Here is a 20,899-nt window from a genome sequence, read left to right as displayed (position 1 = left end):
GTGGCGATAGCAGCAGCAGCTCCAGCAGAGGCGTAGGTGACTTCGCCGTCCATTCGTTTATTACCTTGTGCAAACATTTTTCGCTGTTGTCCTGACTTCCACGACGCGAAGCCCATCTTCTCTCTAGATCGCTGCCAGCTCGGCTGCTCAAGCGCTGGTCTTTGAATTCTATCTCGACTTGCTTTTTGCCAAATTGGGCCGTCATGTTATCCACCAAATTCCTCCTCCTAGGGGCATCGCTCTTCACATATGCGGTAGCACAAACCAAGATTGCGTTCACTTCGGTTCCGGCTGTGGCAAATGCTGGAGAATCATATAACATCACTTGGGGCGGTGGCGATGGATCCCCTGTCACGATAACTCTTCGAGAAGGCAACTCGAACGATCTAAAGACCGTTGCGACACTGGCAGATGGTGTTGACGAGGATTTCTTTGTCTGGGACGTCTCCAAGAGTCTGCCGACAGCTTCGTATGTCCTTGGCCACATCCGACGGGATCGTCTGGATACTGACTAACGCGCGACATTGCAGAGACTACGCACTTCAGATTACACAAGGCCAGGGTTCGATCAATTACAGCGGACAATTCTCGATTGTTGGTGGAAGCGGCACATCCACCATCTCTGCGACGGACACGAGCACAACAGCAACTGCGGCCAACGCCACCGCGCCCTTGACGACACCTGCCACAATCGTATCCTCGGGGACAAGCACGCTGATTGCGAGCAACGTGACCTTCAGGCAAGTGCCGCCTCAATCAAGCTGCCCCGGCCTGACCGAGACTGACTTGTGATTCATTTGTAGCTCTGCAACACTCTCGCGCACCACCAGCACCAGCCTAGCTCCCGCCGTCACCGAACACATGACTTCTTCTGCATCGGCTACCTCTTCTTCTTTCAACTTTGGCGACCAGCCCAGCTCAACCTCCGCAGCAGAAACCGCTGCGGCTACAACCAGTGTTCCTGATTCGGCGGGTGCAGCCCAGCTTGGAAGCTCCGCTGCTTTGGTGATGGGAGTCCTTGCGGCAGTGATGTTCTTGAACTGAGGAGGAAGATAAAGCGGCGCTTTTTGGTCGGAGGTTTCTGGTTATTGAGCAAGGCGTCACAGATTCCCTGGGGTTGTCACAGTTGTGAAAAAGTTCCTTACATGGGATTAATACCGACCGTAACTAGTCGCACTTTTCACCTTCAACGGGCCTGTACCCTGTGAAGTCTCTTTTAGCTTGAGATGCTTCCAGGATGAAGGATCGAGTGAAGAGCTCGGACAAATTACTCCATACTCATTTTTGGGCGTGGTTGGTGGTTGCGTGAAATTAATCTGACATTTGGACCTGTGCGTCACTGTTCCTGGCAGTGTCTCTCGCCCCTGGCCTTAGCGTGGAGATCTTCCCAGGGCCTGTTCTGGAAGCGGTTTAGGACTCAGCAAGCCCCCGGAAGCCGGCCCAGGGACAGCCGTTACTGGGGCTTACTCGGCCCCTTCCCATTCGCTCAGGCGAACCCATTAACGCGTGAGACGAACCGGGGCTTCCCTATCGGCACGCGCAGTCCTGGCCAGCGCTGCACCGTTGCCTGCCCAAAGCTGCTTCTCCACTGACCCAAAAGGCCGATCTCAAACAAATAATATGCCGTCACCTCAGCGTGAGAGTAAGGAGAGTTCTCAGCACGTTATTTTGTTTGGCATCTTTCTTCGGCTTTATGTTATCTGTTGCCCGCGGCGAGTCTGTCGCGTTTGTATCCGTGTCCTTGAAGTCAAGAGCGCCTTCCGTGCCGTCCGAAAGCGTCCAACCCAGCCGCAGAGCGCAGCCGCAATCGCTGCTGTCAGTCTCACTCACAACTCAAGACAACTTCACTGGGCACGTTCGCGCGTCTGCTTGGAAGCCACGCTGAAACCGACCAGGGCGTGCCATGAGGAAGAAATCACGTCTCTCCAACAGCTCTCCCATCCCGTCGACTCCAATCATGTCCGAATCCAACGGAGTGCTTAAGGAGCAAAGTCATCTGGATGGGGTGCGCCCTACATCTGGTCGAGTCTCCAGTGCCTCTATGATGCGCTCAGGTATGGTTCACTTTCAACGCCTGCCGCCGGGGTTGCTGACGTGGTTGTAGTTCAGTCCTCCTCCGAGTCGCCGCCCCCGGACGCGGCACCCTGGTCATCTGCCATCGGACACGCTGGCACGGGCAAATCAGGCAGAGTGATTGAGAGACTTCAGGGCGATATTGACAGACTTCGGCGGGAGAGGCAACTTCTGACGACGCGCCTGGAGGAATCAGAAAAACAGACCGAGACCTTAAAGACACGCAACCAATCCCTGCAAGACCGGACGAGTAACTACGAACAATCTCACGAGGCCACACTTCGGCAATTGTCGAGAAGAGAACGCCAAGTCGAGGAGCTACGGGAAGAACTCAGGAAAGAGAAGTTGAGGACCGCTCAAGCGGAAGCCCAAGCAGCGGCGGCAATCTCCAACGAGGAGGTATGGAGAAACCAGGCCCATCAGGCAAAGGCCCTCGCCACTCAGAAGGAGGTAGAATATGACACGATTGTCGATTGTCGGAAAGTGGACTATAATCGCCATCAGGCTGGGCTCGACAAGGTCAGAAGCGAAGTCGGGAGGCTGCTACGCCAAAAGGAAGAAGACCTTGAGAAGCAGAAGAAGTTGGAAATAATCGCCGAACAGCAGCAGCAGACCATTGCCCAACTCGAGGATCTTAACCGCAAGCTGTCCACGAATTTCAAGGCATACCGGCGTGAGATTGACAGCGCCGTATCCGACCTCCGACAAACTGCCAATCGCAACGAGCAGGCAGTGGACCAGAAGCTGGATGAAATGACTGAAGTAACAGGGCGAATGCGGTGGGTCATGAACATTGAAGATGTTGTCCATCGCCATCACGCCGCTCCGCTTTCGTCTCAGGCAGAAGACCCAAGAAATGGCGTTGTATCGAGGCCACACACGGCCAACGAAGCGGATGGAAAGAGAAGCCGTAGTCCCCTCAAGCTTACCAAGCACAGACGAAAGGACTCGGCGAAATTGGCCAAGTGAAAGCAATGTCGCTGATCTTGAGTTGTGCCCGGAGTGTGATGACTATACGAAGTTATGATCGAGACATAGACGAAAAAGCGGGATGTCTAATACGTACTCTTGCCTCTCAAGGGTGAAAACACCAGCGACCCAAAAGGCAGCATTGAAGATGCCTGGAACATGCGAACGCCCGCTCTGGCTTTGTGGAAACGGAGTGATAGCGACAATAGTGCTTGCTTGATCTGCCACGAGCTATTGCCGCAAATCACAATACCCACAATGGACTGTCCGAGACAATTGACAAACTGCTCAAAGCCACCCTGAGAGGGTGGCCGATGGAGCTGCTTGATGAATGCTCTCCTGAAATATGCTCTATATGCGTCTGTGTGAAGGGCTATCCTTCACTCCGAGACACCCATCACCGGACCAAATAGTGGAGACAAGCGGTCACGTGAGTGACGAGGCTGTGATACCCCTCGCGGAAGCGTGCGGAAAATCTTTCCTCCGAATTCACCTCCTGCTCCACCTCTAAGATCCTCTTACAGACACCCCACTCCCACACTACCTTTCATTGCCTAACCGTCTTCAGGCGATGGGCTCTTGATCTATCCTGCTTCGCACCAAGTCTTGCTTTTTGCTTGGAGCAGACTCAATTCTCTGTCCCTTCCTGGTTCTTCCAGGGCCTGTCAACGGATTGTGAGGCAGGCAAGAGCACTGTCCTTGAGACAGTGCACTTTCACGGAAATGGCGGCCAAGATGGCAACGAAGAAGACAATCATGGTGGCATCTTTGTATGAGTTCAGTGAGGTGGCCGTGAGTATCTTCTCAGTCCGGATCAGCCCATTCAGCTAATAACGTATGATTCAGGCCGACGAACTCATCCAAGCCGACATGTGTGTTACCCGCCCCGCCTGACCGCCCGCGACATGGCGACAACGGTCCGCTGTGCTGACCTTTTGATGCAGTGATGCCCATGATGATCCGAGCACAGCACCTTTCTTCTACTTCGATGCTGCTAAACAGGTGTGTGCCTTCGTACATCGACAGCAATGTTGGCTTCTGTGGATCTTGCTAACTGGGATACCCAGGCTTTCTGTGCCGAAGTCGACCAGGACGATAACAAGACCATGCAAAATTTCCTCACACGTATGGCCGGCTACATCGAGTATCAGCTGTCGATTCCGCCTGCCTTGGACGACGAGCCGCGTATCCGTCCCTTGCAGGGCACCGTCATAGAAGATATAATCCCAGAAGATCTTACCGAGGACCAAGCGCTCTTGCAATACGATTCCGACAACGAATCGTCCGACGGCGACGCTCCTCAGCCAATGCAACATCTGACCGGCCACTGGAAGCCGCGAAGCGGAAATATCAGCATACTTCCGCCGATGTATGCCAGAGAAATTGCACAATTGACAGGATCATCACTCTTCGCCGAAGAAGCCGAGAAGCGCTATCGAATCTATCAAGGCAATTTTCAGCTCGCTCTTGAGAAGCTTGTGAGGCTTGAGCCTTTACTGGTACGCTTCCATGCCTCTCGCCGACATTGTCGCTGACACTGTGCTCTAGGAAACTCTCGCAGCGCAGGCTAGCAATTGGTCTCTCCGTGCGACTGGCAATCTTCTCGTCTGGCCTCCCAACCACCAAGACTCTAAACTAGAGTACGTCAACATGGTGCCTGATCACTTCTCCTACCACCGTGTCGTCGTCAACCGCCAGGAGCAAACCCTCTTTAGTAAAGTGCTTGGTGAGCTCCGTGTGCTGGATTCAAGGACGAGGCTTCTGGAAGTACCTCCCAACCTGGAGTACCGCGGTGTTACACATACTGTTGAGTGCCAAGCTTCGAAGATCTGGGAAACACAACAATACGCAAGTTTTGGAGATCCTAAAAATATGGTCCCCATCGTCACGTCTAATCCGGCCTCCGCGGACAATAGCGAGACAGGGACGGTGAAAGGTGCCGATAATGACAGAATTACGGCGTGGACGCACAACATTGTCCCTTCGGCGAATCCTGAGATTACCCCTGAAGCACCGGTGGAGCAGGCACCGCCTCCACGCCGCAGAGTCATACTCCATTCTGACAGCGAGGACGATGAGCCAGCTCCGCGAGCTAGGAAACCTGCTCCTTCAATCGTCCCGCCAGCCACATCAGCTCCTCTCGTCCAACTATCAGATGAAGAGGATCTGATAGAAGCCTCGGTACAACAAGCCGTCAAGTCTGCACCCTTTCTATCCTCTTCCAACAACGTCAAGAACAACAACGACACCCTCATCGACGTCTCGGAAGAAGGGAGTACGCTTGCGAATAGATCGTCTACAGTTGCATTTGGGGCTCTGCCATCCAGCCTGGAGGAAGACACTGCTACCAATGCAAGACAGTCTCCCACCACTCGAACGAACTCAATCGCCAACGATGGAAACTCAGGCATGCTAGAACGGATGGCCCACAGCCCTCGTGCCCAACCAGTAGAACTGGTCGGTGACCAAGCTCACATCGATACGCAGGCGGAAAGCCTCGCAGAGTCACATGAGGTCGCTTCTCGGTCTACAGACATACCAACGACGATCCCAGAAGATCCGCCGTCTCTGCCTTACCGAAGACCTGTCTTTGATCCTAACGCATATCGATCACCCCCACAACCAGCTCGGCATCACCGTGGCCGGGGAAGTCAACGTAGGCGCGCTAATGGTCACCATCGCGGCAGTATTCAAGGCGACAGAAATCCAAACAATAACAACGCTCATCAACCACGACCCAAACCAGCTCCTACACGAGCTTCTCCTCGAGGTGGTCATCGAGGGGGCGGACATGCAGGCCCTTGTATCGCTGCACCTGGCGGAAGATCCGTGAACGGTCGTGATACTGTAGTGGATATGCCGCCTGCATCTGACAGCAATCTGATCGACCTCCGAGTACCAGCTACTGCGAGCCGTGCTCCTGTTGTGCCTCCCGGTTTCGAGTCGATAGTGCCGCTCGTGCCGGAAACCGTCTCCCGGGCACCTGCCATCCCACCCGGGTTTGAGTCCGATATTGCTCCAAGACAAGCTGCTGATACCCATTTCGAGGCCGTGCAGTTACAGAGTGTGTGCGAAAACCCGTCACCAACTAAGCCGCCGTCCCAAACCCATGTGCGATCCAGCACCGCCTCACAATCTCCGAGCTCCGGGCGATCCCGCAACACCCGTTTGAAGTTTAGTGACGAGGGTTCAGAATGGGTCACCACATTCATACCCAAGGTTGACCAGGCGGTGTTGAGGGAAAAATCCCTACGGGAAGCTATGGCAGCCATGGCAGCCATGGCAGGCAAGAACAAGAAAGCCGACGAAGAAGAACCGCCCAAGAAACATTCAACCATGCGCCAGCAGGCCGGGAATCCTGGCACGCCTTTGAAGAAACCTTCGAAGAAGGAGACCAAAGAAGAAGCGGCGGCGCGCAGAAGACGAGCGATCGAGGAGGCTCACGGTCCGACCCCGACGGCCGGTCCACAACGATCAACCACCTCAAGCGTCGAAGACATGAGCGAGTGGAAGAAAAAGCAGATGAAGAAGAAGACACCCATGGCGCAAGCACATCCCGAGATCGTAGGAGACAGTCTTCGAGACCAAGAGGCCTACAAGCTTATCGGGCTTTTGCAACCCGTGTTTGAGGTAGGGAGGCTTCTGCCCGGGAAACTCAACTTTGAAATCCAAGTCGGGCAAGTCCTCGTCACGCCAGGACAACAGGTGCTCGACAAGACTTTCCACAGCGTCGAGGATTGGAAGTCCTACTTCGACCCGCGCAGATCTGGCCATACTTTCTCCAGCTTCACCAAGATTTTGACGTCCAACGGCGCCGATATCGATCGCGCCCTCGAAACAAAGGGTGCTGGCAGAGGAGGCAACCTCAAGCTGTGGGATCCCACGCCCAGCTCTCTATCTGTCAGCTACGAGTTCCAGTGCCAGAGCCGATCCAACGAGAACTTCCAGATCGTCGTCGACGAGAGAGGGGGCTATGAGTTACGAAAGGGGCTGGTCAACGTGGGCACGATCAGCATCCACGTTCCCGCTCAGATCTGGGACCTCTCGGCCGCTCTGTCTGGGCCGTTGAAGTGGTCTGACCCGTCGGACACGGTCGCGCACAGTGTCAAGACCTTTGTCGAGTCACTTTACATCTTGCCCGACCGGAAGAAGATCATGCTGTACTTCCGCCCGCCTCACGATGGCGAATTCAAGATCCGCAACCTCATCGTCAAGAGAGTCAGCCATCATCCGAGCAACAGACCCGATGGCAAAGACCTTGCGCTCAAGGTGACCGAGGCCAAGAATCTGCAGTTCAAGGTGCACGCCGATGACAAGAAGCTGTGGCTGGCCTACGAACCCATCCTCGAGCCCGGCGAAGAGGCAGATTATAAGCTGCAACTTGCCGACGCCGGTCGAATCCACTACGAGCTGTCGGTTGTCCATCGTGCCATTAACCAAGTCCTCGCAGAGAACGAGTCTCTTGAGATTGGCGAACTCACTGCGGCCGAAACCACGGGCCAGACCCTTCTCGACCGCACCGTCATCCGTTCCATGCTCGACGCTGCCGTCCAGCTGGTCTCGAAAATCGACTACATCGGCATGTGGAACTACGGGACGCAAAAGCGCCTGCAAGAAGAGGAGAACGAGCGGCGGGAGAAATTGCTGGGCCCTCGCGGTAGAACGGTTGTCGCTCCGGGCGTAGGCCTCGTCCATGGTTCTATCATGGGGGCCAGCCGTATGCCTACAATGTCAGGCAGCACGACAGGCGGGCCTTCGGCGCAGCAGCAGCCCATCCCTGGCATACGCTTGAACACCGTGGCCGAGATCATGGTGGACGAGTCTGGCAACCACTACTACCTGGGCATGGGTGGTGCGAGGGTTCCCATCCCGGAGTCGCAAGAGATTATTGACCCCGCGGCTACGGTGGTGCCGGACGACAGTGCGAGCAATGCTGGGAGAGGCCCTCAGTTCGTGGGCGCGTCTCGGTTTGTTGATCGAGGAGCGGCATTCTGGTGAGTCAGGAAGGGCCCCTGAGGGGTTTGGCGGGGGGTGGGGGGGAAGGACTGTGAGCGGCGAAAGGTGAGAAATGTGGACTTGGGAGCATTGCGAGGGATGGAACGGTCAATGATGCACATGAACAATGATACCCCTGGGCTGGACGAGTTTTCTTGTTTGTATCAATACCAGGTTTGGCCGAAGAATAGATTTCCTTTTGGCCGCGTGGGAAGGCACCCGCGTCGGCGATGTACTCAATAGAAAATGGTCACATTGGCAATTAAAACTTCAAACAGAAACCTACCGTATCAAACAGGCGCCAGTCAAGAACCATATAGGCGGGTTTGGCGACTACTAATTCTCGTCGTCGGCTCCCAAGGGTTGCATTATCCTTGGTGAATATGAGGTGAACTTGCAGAAGGCTTCGGGTGTGAAGCTGTTGTCGTATCTGAAACGATGTTGGATGGGCCACAGGCAGGAGGCGAAGAACTCGCCAATGAGTCTTTTGAGGCAGCGTTTGACATTGTACTTTCCAGCCACTGTCTTTGACTGACCCATTGCACCCATCCGTGTTGCAAGCTCATATCACTGAATGCCATAAGGGAGGGGACAGGCAAAGGACGACAAACTCTTGACGAGGAGGGATTTGTCCACTTACTAGCATAACGCGCATCCGCTGCAGACTTTGTGCAAACCCTCTCGGTCGAGGTGACACTGGGAGATAGATCCCCAAGCGTAGAGCGAATGCACTTGACAAATGCATCGGAGCACAACATGAGAGCAGCCAGAAGAGCCGCGGCGCGGAGGATCGCTGATGAGCGTCGCGGATGGCACAGACGTGGATGCAGCAAGCCTGCTTCGGTCGGCAAGGGACCGCATGTTTGTGTTCGAGGGGCAAGGTTGCCATCAACATGTGTCACAATTGTGCTATGGAAGCTGGGCCAAGTTCCCACCGGAGCCGGCTGCGGTTGCGGTGACGATGGGTGAGCATGGAGCGTGTCTTGAATAAGTGAGCAATGCCATATAGTCGACAACATTTCGCGACGCAAGCAATTGCAATGGCACAGAGTGGTGAGAGCTGGGTGAAGGTTCGGTGAAACAAAAAGTCACGAGGAATTGACGTATTGAGCATCGAGCATCGAGGATGACGATGACAGTGACGGAAGCTGAGAGCCGATCACATGACCTGCCAATTGCCGCATCTTCTCCTCCTCCTCCTCCGGCGCCGGCGCCGCTGCCATCATGTTGCCGTGGCTCGCATGGCCATTACGATTGCCACGAGGAGAAATCCGCGTCTTCAATTCTCTCATCATCGCCTCCTCCTCTCTCTCCTCCATCTGTACCATCCACCACACATTGCTATCGCGATAGTCTACCGCCAGAGGCTGTCCAGAAACCTCCGCGAGCGTACTTCAGTCCGCATCGACGCATTTCATCGCATCGTACGACATCGACTGAGACAGTCCACGAGTGCTGCGCGCCCGTTTGCGCGCAGCCACCCCGCACTGCCAGCAGAATGGGCCTCACCAAGACGCAGAGAATATGTATTTTACTGGGAATAGATGCGGTGTTTTTCCTGATCGAATTGATATGCGGTAAGTCTGGGTGTCCACCACATCCATTGTGCCTGATGGCATAGCCACTAACGCAGTCTCTCTAGGATATGCTGTACACTCCCTGGCCCTGGTGGCTGATTCCTTTCACATGCTGAACGATGTTCTATCTCTATGCGTGGGACTGTGGGCGGTCCGTGTCGCCAATACGGGGAGCTCGAAGATGTACACCTATGGCTGGCAACGAGCCGAGACGTTGGGTGCGCTGGTGAACGGAGTTTTCCTGGTTGCTCTTTGCCTGTCCATCTTCCTCGAAGCGATCCAACGATTTGTCGAACCTCAGAAGGTCAGCAACCCGAAGCTGGTCCTCATCGTCGGGTGCCTGGGGCTGGCCTCAAACGTCCTTGGCCTGTTCCTCTTCCACGAGCATGGCCACAGTCATGGTGGGGAGGAGCATTCGCACGACGATAATCCCGCAAGAGCTGCCGAAGAAGGTCATGGCCATGTGCATGCAGACGGTGAAACACACAAGATGACAGATGAGCATGGAAACATCGAGGACATCCTTCCGCAAGTTCGCATTGCCGGTTACAGGGCTTCAGACTCGCGGAATTTCACCAAGTCGGATGAAGAAAACACAACCATCTCGGCTAGGTCCACCAATACGACACACCGGAAGCCTACCAATGGTGAGGTCCATGGTCGGCATCGACGCCGGACGTCGGGCTCTTTTGGAAGAGGTTTCGGCTCTGTGGACAACATACACATTCATCCAGCATCGTTCCGCCAGGATATTATCCAGGCTGCACGACTGGAGGAACGATCCGAATCCGAGTCTGGTGAAGAGGATGCCCTGCTGATCGACGTTGACTCGCCAGTGGATCGTTCCAACACATTCGCAGAGGACCATCACGCGTCGCCATCTAGAAGCAATCGGGTCTCAGGCTATGGTAGTATCAATAACCGCAAGAGGAGCCTCGACTACAACCATGCCGCCCACAACCACAACAATCAGAAAGATGCCTCGGGTTCTGATCATGGCCATGGCGGACACGGCGGACACGGCGGACATGGTCACTCTCACGGCGATCTGAACATGCGGGGCGTCTTCCTTCATGTCATGGGTGATGCGCTGGGAAACATTGGCGTCATAGTAACTGCGCTGATCATCTGGCTCACCACATTCCCCGGACGATATTACTTCGACCCCGCCATCTCTCTCGTCATCACACTGATCATCCTCGCCAGCGCCATACCCCTCTGCAGAGCTGCTGGTCGTATTCTCTTGCAAGCCGTCCCCGTAGGTATGTCCATCGACGAGATCACTGCTGATATTGAGTCTCTTCCGCGAGTAATGGAAGCACATCACCTGCACGTCTGGCAGCTCAGCGACACCAAACTCGTGGCTAGCCTACACGTCAAAGTTGACTGCGAGGTGGAAGGGGCCGGATCAGCCAGCTACATGCACCTCGCGCGTGAGATCCGGAGCTGTCTGCACGGCTATGGCATTCATAGCTCGACGATCCAGCCCGAGTTTGAGGCACCACATCTGCACTCTCCCAGCGGAGCAGGCGATGATGACGGTGCCGCAGGGGCTGCGGGCAGTGGCAGTGGAATAGCGACGCCCAAAAACAACGCGAACGGCAGTAAAACAGCGAGTTTGAGGAGTGAAGGACAGCCGGTGTGCCTGCTGGACTGCAGTGATGCATGCGCTGGGAGTAAGATGTGCTGTCCGAGCGACGGCTCTAAGAACGGGAAGAAGTGAGAGTTGATGGGGCGACCTTTTATGTATGACTACCTAGGCACACAGCACGAGGTTGCAGAGAGAGAGAGAGAGAGATTGGCTTGTGCATGCGAATGGTGGAAAGTAATCAAAGCCAACAAGCAGCGTTCATGAGGTCCGGGAGTCGAGGAGTTTGCTCAAGGCACAAGCGTTGGCCTTTTAAAGTTAAGATTACCTGGTCAGTAGAATCTTCCTGGGGAACCAAAAAGCACAAGAATGAATGCAATCCACAAGTGACTATTGTCGTTTCCGGCGTTTAGTCTGTGTGGTCTGTCCACCCCGTCATTCTCACAACGAGCATGTCTAGTTGTTGATACATGATATCTGCCCTCCATAACCCGGTTAACTCGCCTCCGGACAAGCCAGACCCATCCATCATCCGTGCCATAGCAACCACATATAGACGGCCAACGCCGGCCACACAGTCCGTCCGACTTCACGGCGCAAATACGCAAGTCGTGTCGCCGGGGGGAGATTCCTCCGCTTCGCCATCGCAACCACACGTTTGGGCATGCCCCAGTCGTCATCGTTGTCGTGGTCGTTGACGTCAGCCACGTCCTCCGTTCCCACATGGTACGCGTTCCGGGCGTGATCGATGTATGGAGGTTTCGAGGGCACGGGCGAGCGCGACGCCGTGCGCGATGAGGCGGGGATGTGACCGTAGCCCGGTTTGCGTGTGGAGAGGTGCGAGGTTCCGCCACTCTGGATGCACGAGCTATTGGAATTACTCGATTCATGGCGGCGGGACAACTCCGACGTCGGGAGGAGGGGGTCTGATTTCTCGTGCTGCAGCGCAGCCGCATGAGCGGTTGCGGCGGCAGAAGGGCTGTATCGCAGCGCGCTCAGGAGGAGGATGAAGAGCGTCACGCCTGCTGCTTGGCCGTAGCGGATGAAGATGCTCAATTGGTCGGGGAGGAGACACATGTGGTTCTGCACCGTGTCTCTTGGGGTGGATAGATTCGGGTCGTCGGACATGGCTTTCTCCACGTCGACGGGATTCCACAGGCTGACGAGCTGGACGCCGGGCTGGCGGATGCCCATGGCCCAACTCATGCTCTTGACGGTGATTTCTCTGATCCGGCCGGTGAACTCGTTGTGTTCGATCTCGCAGTAATCGTGGTCGTCGCCCGAGTAGATCATCGTGATTTCCTCGGCGGTCAGGTGCTTGACTATATCGTGGGATATCAACGGCGTAAGGACGTTCTGGTATTGATAGCCTGCCTGCAGCGGGATGGCCGACCCTCGTTCTCGCAATGGTCCGCAATTGGCCTCACCGGAGCGGTACAGCGGGACGTGGGAGAGGATGATTGTTGGAAATTGTGATGAGCTGACTGGGTAAAGTGAGTTATGAGATGTCTTAGAGGATTCGGCTTGATCGGCTTGTCGTACTTCGGGGACGAGCGATCGAGAAGAAGGGCTCTTCCAACTGAATCTCGTTTCGCACGTATGTTGGATGGCCTTGGCTCTGATGGTTTTGGCTTCTGCAAGGAAGTCCTCGACTGGAGTCCAGATTTTGGTGGAAGCAGTTGCGGCTGCACTTCCGTCTCCCGCCCCTGAACTTCCGGTCTTGGGATCGATCTGATCCATGGCGCTCAAGGAGACCGTGTCGAGATGGACAAAAGAGTGGTTGCCGATAATGTCGATTCGGTTCAACGGCCCGAAATATGCATCGAAGCGCTCCTTGACGGGCATTTGGATACCCGCCGCAAAGCCTAGGTCATGATTCCCAGGGAGCGAGGCTAGAAGGCGACGGCCTGTGGGTTCGGCTGGCGAGACCGAAGAGCCCGTGAACCAAGAGCGCAAGAAGATGTTCGAGAAACGAATGTATTCCTTGAGCCAAAACCGCGACCCATACTTCTTGTATCGTTGCTCTGGCGAGCTTGAGTCGGCAGTCCCCCATTCTCTCCCTCCGTCGAACAGATCACCCAAAAACAGAGTCGCGTCAGGTTGAAGTCTTTCTTGTAGGAGCCGGTAGGAGCGCCTGAGGTACAGGTCCGTGTACAGCACCGTCAGGCTTGAGAGAGGCCACGGTCTGTCAGGATACGTATGCGGATCAACCAATTGGGGGTCTGCGACGAGGAGAACATGGTGAGGTTGAGTGTGGGCCGGCTGCCATGGTCAGTACTGGAGGCCTGCAAAGGGATGCTTCACGCACCCATGACTCCCACTGCTGCCAAAGACACTGCGTGACGCTTTGATCAAAAATGCGCCGTTCCCCCCAAAAGAGCACAAATATCCAAAACACCACCAAGGCCGTCGAGATGCTTAGAAGTCGACTCCTGATTGAGCCGAGCGACACCAGCGCCAACAGAGCATTGCCTTTCATTCTCTCATGTTACATTGTCGTCGCGACATTGGCATCCAAGTTGCCAGAGGCGCTCCCTTTCAGGTGGCTGTGTCGATCGAGGCAGGTAAGGCGCGAGCCGCCGGTCAGGGGCCACGCGCACAGGACTCAGTGCAGTATGCAAGGCATGCCTAGGTAAGCTTTAGGCGCCCTCGTGGGGCCCGCTAAATGCTTCGAGGGAGCCCTAAGTTCGGCGTAGGCTAGCCGGGAGGCCAACGCTTCCCACATCGGTGGTTCCGCGCAATGCGTGAGTGCTGGCTGACCTTGCCACCACCAGGACTAATTACGGTCTACTCAGGTTCCACTTATAAATCATTCATGATCATACAGACCCCTACAAAATAACAATAATTGCGAGACGAGCCATGCTTTCGTTCGCTTCGTCGTCTTCTCGGCTCGGCCATGGACGGTGTCTCCGTCGCCAGCAGCGTCGCTGGTCTCGTTACCCTTACGTTACAGGTTGGCGGCGCCGTTGCAACCTATGTCACTGCCATCAAGGAGCGGTCCAAGAATGTCAAAGAACTGCAAGATGAATTGCTGCTGCTGGGCGAAGTGCTCAGCAACCTGCGGGATTTTTTGAATAGCGAGAAGGCGGCCGGCAGGTCTTTTGACAGCTACTCTGTTCTGTCGAAAGCCATCAGAGATTGTCGACAGAGGATAGAGCGCATCGGGGATCGACTGAAGCCTCCGCCGGACGGTGGGAGATTTCTCCGCGCGATCGACCACCTCAGATGGCCGTTTGAGCAGAGGGAGGTCATGCACATGGTGGACAATCTCAAGCGGTACAGCCAGACCTTCCAGTTTGCTTTCACCATCGAAGGCTTCAACCTCTTGTCGAAGTCGTCAGAAGATGCCACGAAAGGCTTACAAGAGATGCTCCAGGTTTCAAAGAAGATAAGTGAGTTGTCTGCTCAGATGGGCTTGTCCACCGAGGAGTCTTCCAAGCGCGCCGCTCAACTCGAGCACATCATTGCCTTGGTACCCATGCTTACCCAGACCGCTGCGGACGTGAACGAGATCTCTCAAGCTGCGCGACTAGCTGAGTTGAGAGAGCAGGAACGAAGGACTACGGACATACTGGATTGGCTCGCTCCCGTCTCGTCGCTGCACAAGCATCGTGACCTCCAGGTACGACGGGCTAAGGGCACAGGACGATGGTTCCTCGAGCATCGCGACTTCCTCGACTGGATCGACGACAGAAGTACGAGTCATGACCTTCTCTGCATTGGCGGACCGGGAGCTGGGAAATCTATACTGTCCTCACATATCGTTGATTTTCTGCGAACTAGATTCAAAGACCAGGACGTCGCTGTAGCTTACTACTATTACGACTATTCCGAACAACTGTCACAGCACCCGTCCGCCTTTGCCAGGTCCCTTCTACGCCAACTCAGCTCCCATGGCGAAAACGTGCCGTCTGCCGTTGCCGAGTTTTATCAACAGACGAGGAATGCCGTCAAAGACCAGACGTGGTTCCACGATTTGTTGGCGGTCACGCGCCGGGTTGTCGCGACCTTCACCCGGTGCTTCATCATAATTGATGCCCTTGACGAGGCAGATAGTCAGAGCCAAAGGTCAGGGTTTTTCGAGGTCATTGGCGCCGTTAGATCCTCCTCGGGGAGCACGGTAAAGCTGCTTGCCACCACCAGACCACACGCCTTTAACCTGCTGGACAAGTTCGATGATCCGGTGACAATCGAGATTGTTGCAGATGCCGGAGATCTTCGTCGATATCTCGCCCAAACGATAGACGAACATCCCGACTCTGAAGATCTAATGGATAATGAGCTTCGAACACAAGTTCTTGACACGTTAACAAAGACCGCTCATGGCCTGTTCCTGCTGCCAGCTCTTCAAGTCAAGACGATATTGGATCAAATCACAAAAGCCGATGTCAGACGAACATTGCTCCATCTCTCGACAGATCTGACGCATGCCTTCCAGTCCACGATACAAAGGATCTCGAACCTCTCTGTTGCCAGGCGAGATCTCGCTTTTCGGATATTGATGTGGTTATCTCATGCCCGGCGGCCACTGACACTATTGGAGTTGCAGCATGCCATGGCCCTGCGACTCGAAGATACCGATCTGGATAGGGACAACTTCCCATCTGTGAGAACTCTTGTTGACTGCTGTTGCGGACTTGTCGAGGTGGACCATGAGAGCTCCCTCATACGCCTAGTGCATCACTCCTTGGAAGAGTACCTGCGCAACCATGACCATGGCCTCTTCCAGGACGCCGACCTTGTCATCACCAGAACTTGTATAAAGTATTTGATGCTTGATTCGATCAAAGATCTACCATACAAGAAGAGGGAGGATTTTGCTAAGGCTTTGGACGACTTTGCATTCCTGGAGTATGCAGCTCTTGAATGGGGCCATCACGCCTACCAGGTTCCCGTGGAGAAGATCAAGGACATCACCCTCTCTCTGCTTTCGGACAGCCTTCGCATGTTCACTATGGCTCGCGTGCGTGATTTCCGAGCGAATGACCTCCGAAACTGGAAGGAGAAGACATGGGCTTGGGCTTATTCGGGTGGTGCTGGGATTTCGATAGCGGCTCAATTTGGCCTTTCCGAGCTCCTCAAAGTCTTGATTGCGCAAAATCGGTCTGATCTCTGTCTGAATGCACGCGGCGCGTACGGAAACACAGCACTACATGAAGCAGCACTTTCTGGTCACGAAGAGGCCGCTCAAGTCCTGCTCCAGCATGGAGGCAGTGTGCTGGATGTGAATCATGGCCAAAGTACGCCCTTGTACCTGGCAGTGTCTTATCGACAGCTCTCCATGGTGAGACTACTTCTTCAGTATGGACGAGAACAGCTGGATTACCCCGGCCCAAAGGGTTTCACACCTCTTCATAAAGCTGTTGAACAAGGCGACGAAGAAATGGTCACTACCCTCCTGCAGGCGGGGGCGTTGGTAGCAGCCACCAACAGTCAAGGAACGACTCCCCTGCACATTGCTGCGCTCCGCGGCTACCTCCCCATCGCGAAGCTGCTGGTACTCTCGGGCGCTTTGGTGCACGTGAAAGATAGGGAGGGTCTGTGCCCACTCGACTCGGCTGCCACCGGTGGCTTCACCGATATGGTCGCTTACTTCGTTGAGAATGGCGGGAACATATTCCATAGAGGACGTGAACTCTGGACGCCGCTGCACCGGGCGGCGAGAAGAGGCCACACTGAGATTGTGCGCTTCTTTCTGGAGCGAGGAGCCAATGCTCTGGCCTTCGACTTCAAGCATAACACTCCGCTACACCTGGCCGTTCGATCCGGAAGTATGGGGGCCGTGAAAACGCTTGTCGAATACAGTTCTGATTCCGAGCTCAAACGAGCACAACTCTTCTCTCGTGATAAGAAGGGGTCTACGCCACGAGAGGTCGCCTTCTTCACCGCCCACTACGACATTCACAAATATCTCCGCGCCGCAGAAAGGGAGGCACAAGGCATGACCGAACCAAGCAGCTCGAACATACTCACCACGGCCATTGAGAGGGGCGATCTGCAAGCCGTGCAAGCCCTTCTCGCCAAAGATCCTGACTCTATCAACTCGCTCGACGAAGACGGCCAACCACCTCTGCACGTCGCAGTCCAAGAAAACCAAAAGTCTATTATCGAATATCTGCTCAGCAGAGGAGCTTCGATCGAAACGGTAGGCTATCACGGCTGGCGAGCTTTGCACATAGCAGCCTCGTTGGGCGACGTCGACCTGGTGGAGTTGTGTCTCTCCCATGGCGCCAAAATCGACACGCGGACACATACGAATCAGACACCACTCCACAAAGCTGCGTCTTCTCGCTCCGTTGCGGTGGTCCGCCGGATCTTATCTGCCGGGGCCAATCCAGAAGCCAAGAACGACCACGGGATGACCGCTCTGCATATTGCCGCGAGTCAGAACGATATTGACATCGTTCGAATGCTGGTGGTGGAATGCGGTGTTGATGTCCTGGCGGGAGATCGCCTCAAGTTGACCGCGGCAATGTGGGCGGAGAGATCGGGGCACCTGGACGTCTGGGCATACCTCCGAGGAGAGGAAGGTAAAGCCACAGCCAGGAAGAGGAGTGTTGTCGCTCTCCAAGAGGAGGCTGATGAGGAGCTGAGGAGCAGGAGTGCAGAGTATCCGAGTATCAAAGAGCTGGTCGACGCATTGGGTGATGTTCAGGTTGAGGTTGATGCTGACGAGAATGAGCCCCTAGGTCCATATGGACGGTAAGCATCCCGTCCATGATGGGTCAATGATTTCTTATTCAAGTTATCAGACATCCTGAACCGAGCTCATCTTGCGCACGAGCTCAAAAGAGCCAACGTGCCGGCTCAAGGAGCTGTGATGTGTCGCACACCATCGATGTCAAGCCGTATGATTCAGTGGGACCTTTGTACATAACAGTACCAGCGTTGCAGAAGAAAGGTCCAAGATCCCTGCCCAGTAAAATCACGACTCGTGCAGAGTTGCGGTATGTGACGCATATGCTCTGCTTGCTCGTGCGCGTCTGTGTCCTGGCCTTTGACTTTGATGCGCCCCCTGTGTAGACCTGCTCCCCCCTGGCGAAGTGTCAGGACTGAGTGGGCGGATATCACGGGCTAAGCAAGCAGGGGTCCGCTAGAAGAGGGACTGCTGAGTTGAGAAGAAGCTTTTGACGCGAGGGAGCGGTGTTTGGCAGGAGCAGTGAGCTCGCAAGACAGACACAAACACAGAGACAGACAGAGGAAGAGAAACAGGGTCGTCAAAACTTCGAGATTGAACGTTCCTAAGCTCATTTTTCGCTTGCATACCGCTGGGAGGAGGACCCCGAACCCTCACACCCGTGCTGCTCGTACCTAATGCTCATACTGTACGGGGGGGGAAAAGCACATTACATCTCGTGTGGCCCTTGATGCTGTACGTGCCTGGCCGATCACTTTGCCTGGCCTGGATTTCGATTCCTCGCTTGTGCGCGCTTGAAATTTACACTTCGCCTGGCGCTCTCCGAGTCTGGTCTCTTCTTGTTCCTCTCCCTCTTCCTATCCTTGAGGCTCTGCGGTTTGCCTTTTTTCCCGCCGCCTTCACTCGCCCGATGGCCTTCGAAGACAAGCGGTTTCCCTGCCCGTCCTCGAGCGAATGAGCTCTTACTGGGGAGCTTCCCCCCGGACGGCAACCTGGACGACGACTTGACCTTTGTTTTCCTCGCGCGCATGACCCTCAACTTCCTCGGTAGCATGGGGGGGAACTTCTTGTCGTTCATCAGCAATGCGGCTTCTACACTGTTCTCATCCTTGAATTGCACGTAGGCGAATCCCTTGGACACGCGAGTTTCTTGGTCGCGGACAACGCGGACAGATTCGACGGCGCCGCACTTGCTGAATGTGCGCCAGAGGCCTTCCTCGGCGTCGGCGGGCTGCTTGGCCGTCGGGCGCCGGCCCTCGTTTCCGTCTGTGGGTTGAGTCTCCTCGTTGACGAAGCTGAGATTGCCAATGAAGACGCAGCGTTTGTGGTCGATGGGGAGAGGGCGGGCAAGGTAGTCGACTCGCAGATGGCGATCGAGGACGACGCTTCCATTCAGCGTTTTTGCAACGTGCTGTGCTGCCGCCTCGGTGGTGAACACCGCGTAGGCATTGGTGCTGGTCGTGGTGGCGTCCATGAGCTCCTTCTTCGCGTACGTGGCTTTCTTCGGGCCGGATTTGGCGGCATATGCGGTGGAGCGGAATCGGATTGACTCGAATTTCCCTGGTCGTTTGCCTTGGGCGGGAGTCTTCAATACGGAGCGCAGGTGACGAGTGAGTGTTCGCTTGGCGTGCTTTATTTTTATCGCCTCGGTGGACACGTTTCCGAGGAAGACGGTACGGTTGAGTTTGTCTCGGTCGTTGAGCTTTTTGTCGAAAATTTCGTGGCGGAGAGGCTCTTCGACTTCTGAGGGTTCGCTGACTGAGTCGTCGTCGTCGTCGTCTTCGTCGTCGTCGGAGCTTGCATCTACGTCTTTTGGATCCTGCCCCGCTTGCTTCTGTTGCGTCTCTTTGTCCTCTTCTCGCTGTAGGCGCTTGAAGTATGCTTGCTCGAGGTCGTCCTCATCCGCATTTCGCTTGCGTTTCCGTGGCTTCTCCGCATCGCTTTGTGCCTCTACGGCGATTCGTGGAGTGTCATCTTCGGAGACACCATCTGCGGTTCCGTGGTCTTCCTCGCTGACCTCCTCTTCGTCGTCGTCCTCGTCATCGCTCTCTTCATTCCCGTCCTCGTCCTTCGAGGATTCAGGGTCTGAGGATTGCGATTCGTCTTCCTGAGCGGTGTTCTTTGGCACAGCAGCTGGTTTTGTCGGTTGAACTACTCTGCTCGGTACTTTCACTGGTCCCGACTAAACAACAGAGTCAGCGCCGACAAGAAAAATTGGGGACTAAAACAGACTTACACTTGAAGCAAAGAGAGATGCAAGAGCAGGATCAACCGAGTCGTCTTTCGCTCCGAATGTGGCGGCAGCTTTGGTGGGAGGAGCAGCTGGCTCTGCAGCCCTCGTCTTCTTGGATTTGGACATGTTGCGCTCAGTAGACACAAACCACGACTGGATATCCCCCGGTTCAAGAAATTTTGGGTGGTTTGGCGGAAAAGCTGCAAATGGGGATAAGCGTGGTGCATATCGGTTATCGCCGAGGCTAACCCGGGAAAATGATTCGCGCCTATGACATCGTGGGCAAAGCCCATGATTCAGGCCGCAGGGTCTCGTTGTGCCCTGAAGGGAGGAAAACGAAACTTTGGGGCTGCCCGGCGATGCGCTGCGTTTCTCCACCGACGCCAACACGCTGCAAGACTCAGTCAACTGCTCCTCCTGGCATTCTACCGCCTGCGACATCGACTACTCGATTCACTTTGGTTTCCTTTCTCGTCTCGCTTGACTTCCTGAAGATAGTCGAACGATCACTGTCGCATTGGTTTCGCACTTCATCTGTCTAACCACTCACGCATTATCCACCGATCATCCTCCCCGCCCCACCGGCAGCCCTCTGCTGGCAGTCACTCCCACCCTGAGCTGCTCGAGGGATCGCAATCCGTCTATACACATACATGCAAAGAGCTGGGTGTGTGGACTCGATAACAAACGGCCACACCCTCGTGCGCAGTCCTGTGCGCCCGCGCCCACTGGTGTCACTTAGCGCACAAGAATCGCTGACCACGATGCGAGTGTGACCGAGAGACATTCACTCCAACTCGGTAAGTAGATTGACGTTCGTGACG

At 55.2% G+C, this 20,899-nt stretch overlaps 7 protein-coding genes across 7 annotated transcripts; 5 read left to right on the top strand and 2 right to left on the bottom strand.

Annotated features, from left to right (window-relative positions):
* Positions 1 to 203: 203 nt before the first annotated feature.
* G647_02662 (uncharacterized protein) lies at positions 204 to 792 on the top strand (the record flags this gene model as incomplete). Its single annotated transcript, XM_008727008.1, has 2 exons — positions 204 to 469; positions 531 to 792. 2 exons carry the CDS (start codon positions 204 to 206, stop codon positions 790 to 792), a joined length of 528 nt encoding a protein of 175 aa, XP_008725230.1.
* A 1,165-nt stretch (positions 793 to 1,957) lies between these two features.
* On the top strand, positions 1,958 to 3,042 carry G647_02661 (uncharacterized protein; the record flags this gene model as incomplete). The annotated part of the gene is made up of 2 exons (XM_008727007.1): positions 1,958 to 2,054; positions 2,105 to 3,042. The coding sequence occupies 2 exons, from the start codon at positions 1,958 to 1,960 to the stop codon at positions 3,040 to 3,042; spliced, it is 1,035 nt and encodes a 344-aa protein (XP_008725229.1).
* A 1,028-nt stretch (positions 3,043 to 4,070) lies between these two features.
* On the top strand, positions 4,071 to 8,040 carry G647_02660 (uncharacterized protein; the record flags this gene model as incomplete). Its single annotated transcript, XM_008727006.1, has 2 exons — positions 4,071 to 4,541; positions 4,591 to 8,040. The coding sequence occupies 2 exons, from the start codon at positions 4,071 to 4,073 to the stop codon at positions 8,038 to 8,040; spliced, it is 3,921 nt and encodes a 1,306-aa protein (XP_008725228.1).
* A 1,495-nt stretch (positions 8,041 to 9,535) lies between these two features.
* Positions 9,536 to 11,337, top strand: G647_02659 (uncharacterized protein; the record flags this gene model as incomplete). Its single annotated transcript, XM_008727005.1, has 2 exons — positions 9,536 to 9,614; positions 9,680 to 11,337. The coding sequence occupies 2 exons, from the start codon at positions 9,536 to 9,538 to the stop codon at positions 11,335 to 11,337; spliced, it is 1,737 nt and encodes a 578-aa protein (XP_008725227.1).
* A 393-nt stretch (positions 11,338 to 11,730) lies between these two features.
* On the bottom strand, positions 11,731 to 13,681 carry G647_02658 (uncharacterized protein; the record flags this gene model as incomplete). The annotated part of the gene is made up of 2 exons (XM_008727004.1): positions 11,731 to 13,464; positions 13,511 to 13,681. The coding sequence occupies 2 exons, from the start codon at positions 13,679 to 13,681 to the stop codon at positions 11,731 to 11,733; spliced, it is 1,905 nt and encodes a 634-aa protein (XP_008725226.1).
* A 420-nt stretch (positions 13,682 to 14,101) lies between these two features.
* On the top strand, positions 14,102 to 17,911 carry G647_02657 (uncharacterized protein; the record flags this gene model as incomplete). Its single annotated transcript, XM_008727003.1, has 1 exon — positions 14,102 to 17,911. The coding sequence occupies one exon, from the start codon at positions 14,102 to 14,104 to the stop codon at positions 17,909 to 17,911; it is 3,810 nt and encodes a 1,269-aa protein (XP_008725225.1).
* A 682-nt stretch (positions 17,912 to 18,593) lies between these two features.
* Positions 18,594 to 20,201, bottom strand: G647_02656 (uncharacterized protein; the record flags this gene model as incomplete). The annotated part of the gene is made up of 2 exons (XM_008727002.1): positions 18,594 to 20,024; positions 20,079 to 20,201. 2 exons carry the CDS (start codon positions 20,199 to 20,201, stop codon positions 18,594 to 18,596), a joined length of 1,554 nt encoding a protein of 517 aa, XP_008725224.1.
* Between the last annotated feature and the right edge of the window lie 698 nt (positions 20,202 to 20,899).

The sequence above is a fragment of the Cladophialophora carrionii genome (assembly GCF_000365165.1).
Source record: "Cladophialophora carrionii CBS 160.54 unplaced genomic scaffold supercont1.2, whole genome shotgun sequence".
NCBI classification, from domain to species: domain Eukaryota; kingdom Fungi; phylum Ascomycota; class Eurotiomycetes; order Chaetothyriales; family Herpotrichiellaceae; genus Cladophialophora; species Cladophialophora carrionii.
This window is presented reverse-complemented; position numbering and strand designations above follow the sequence as displayed.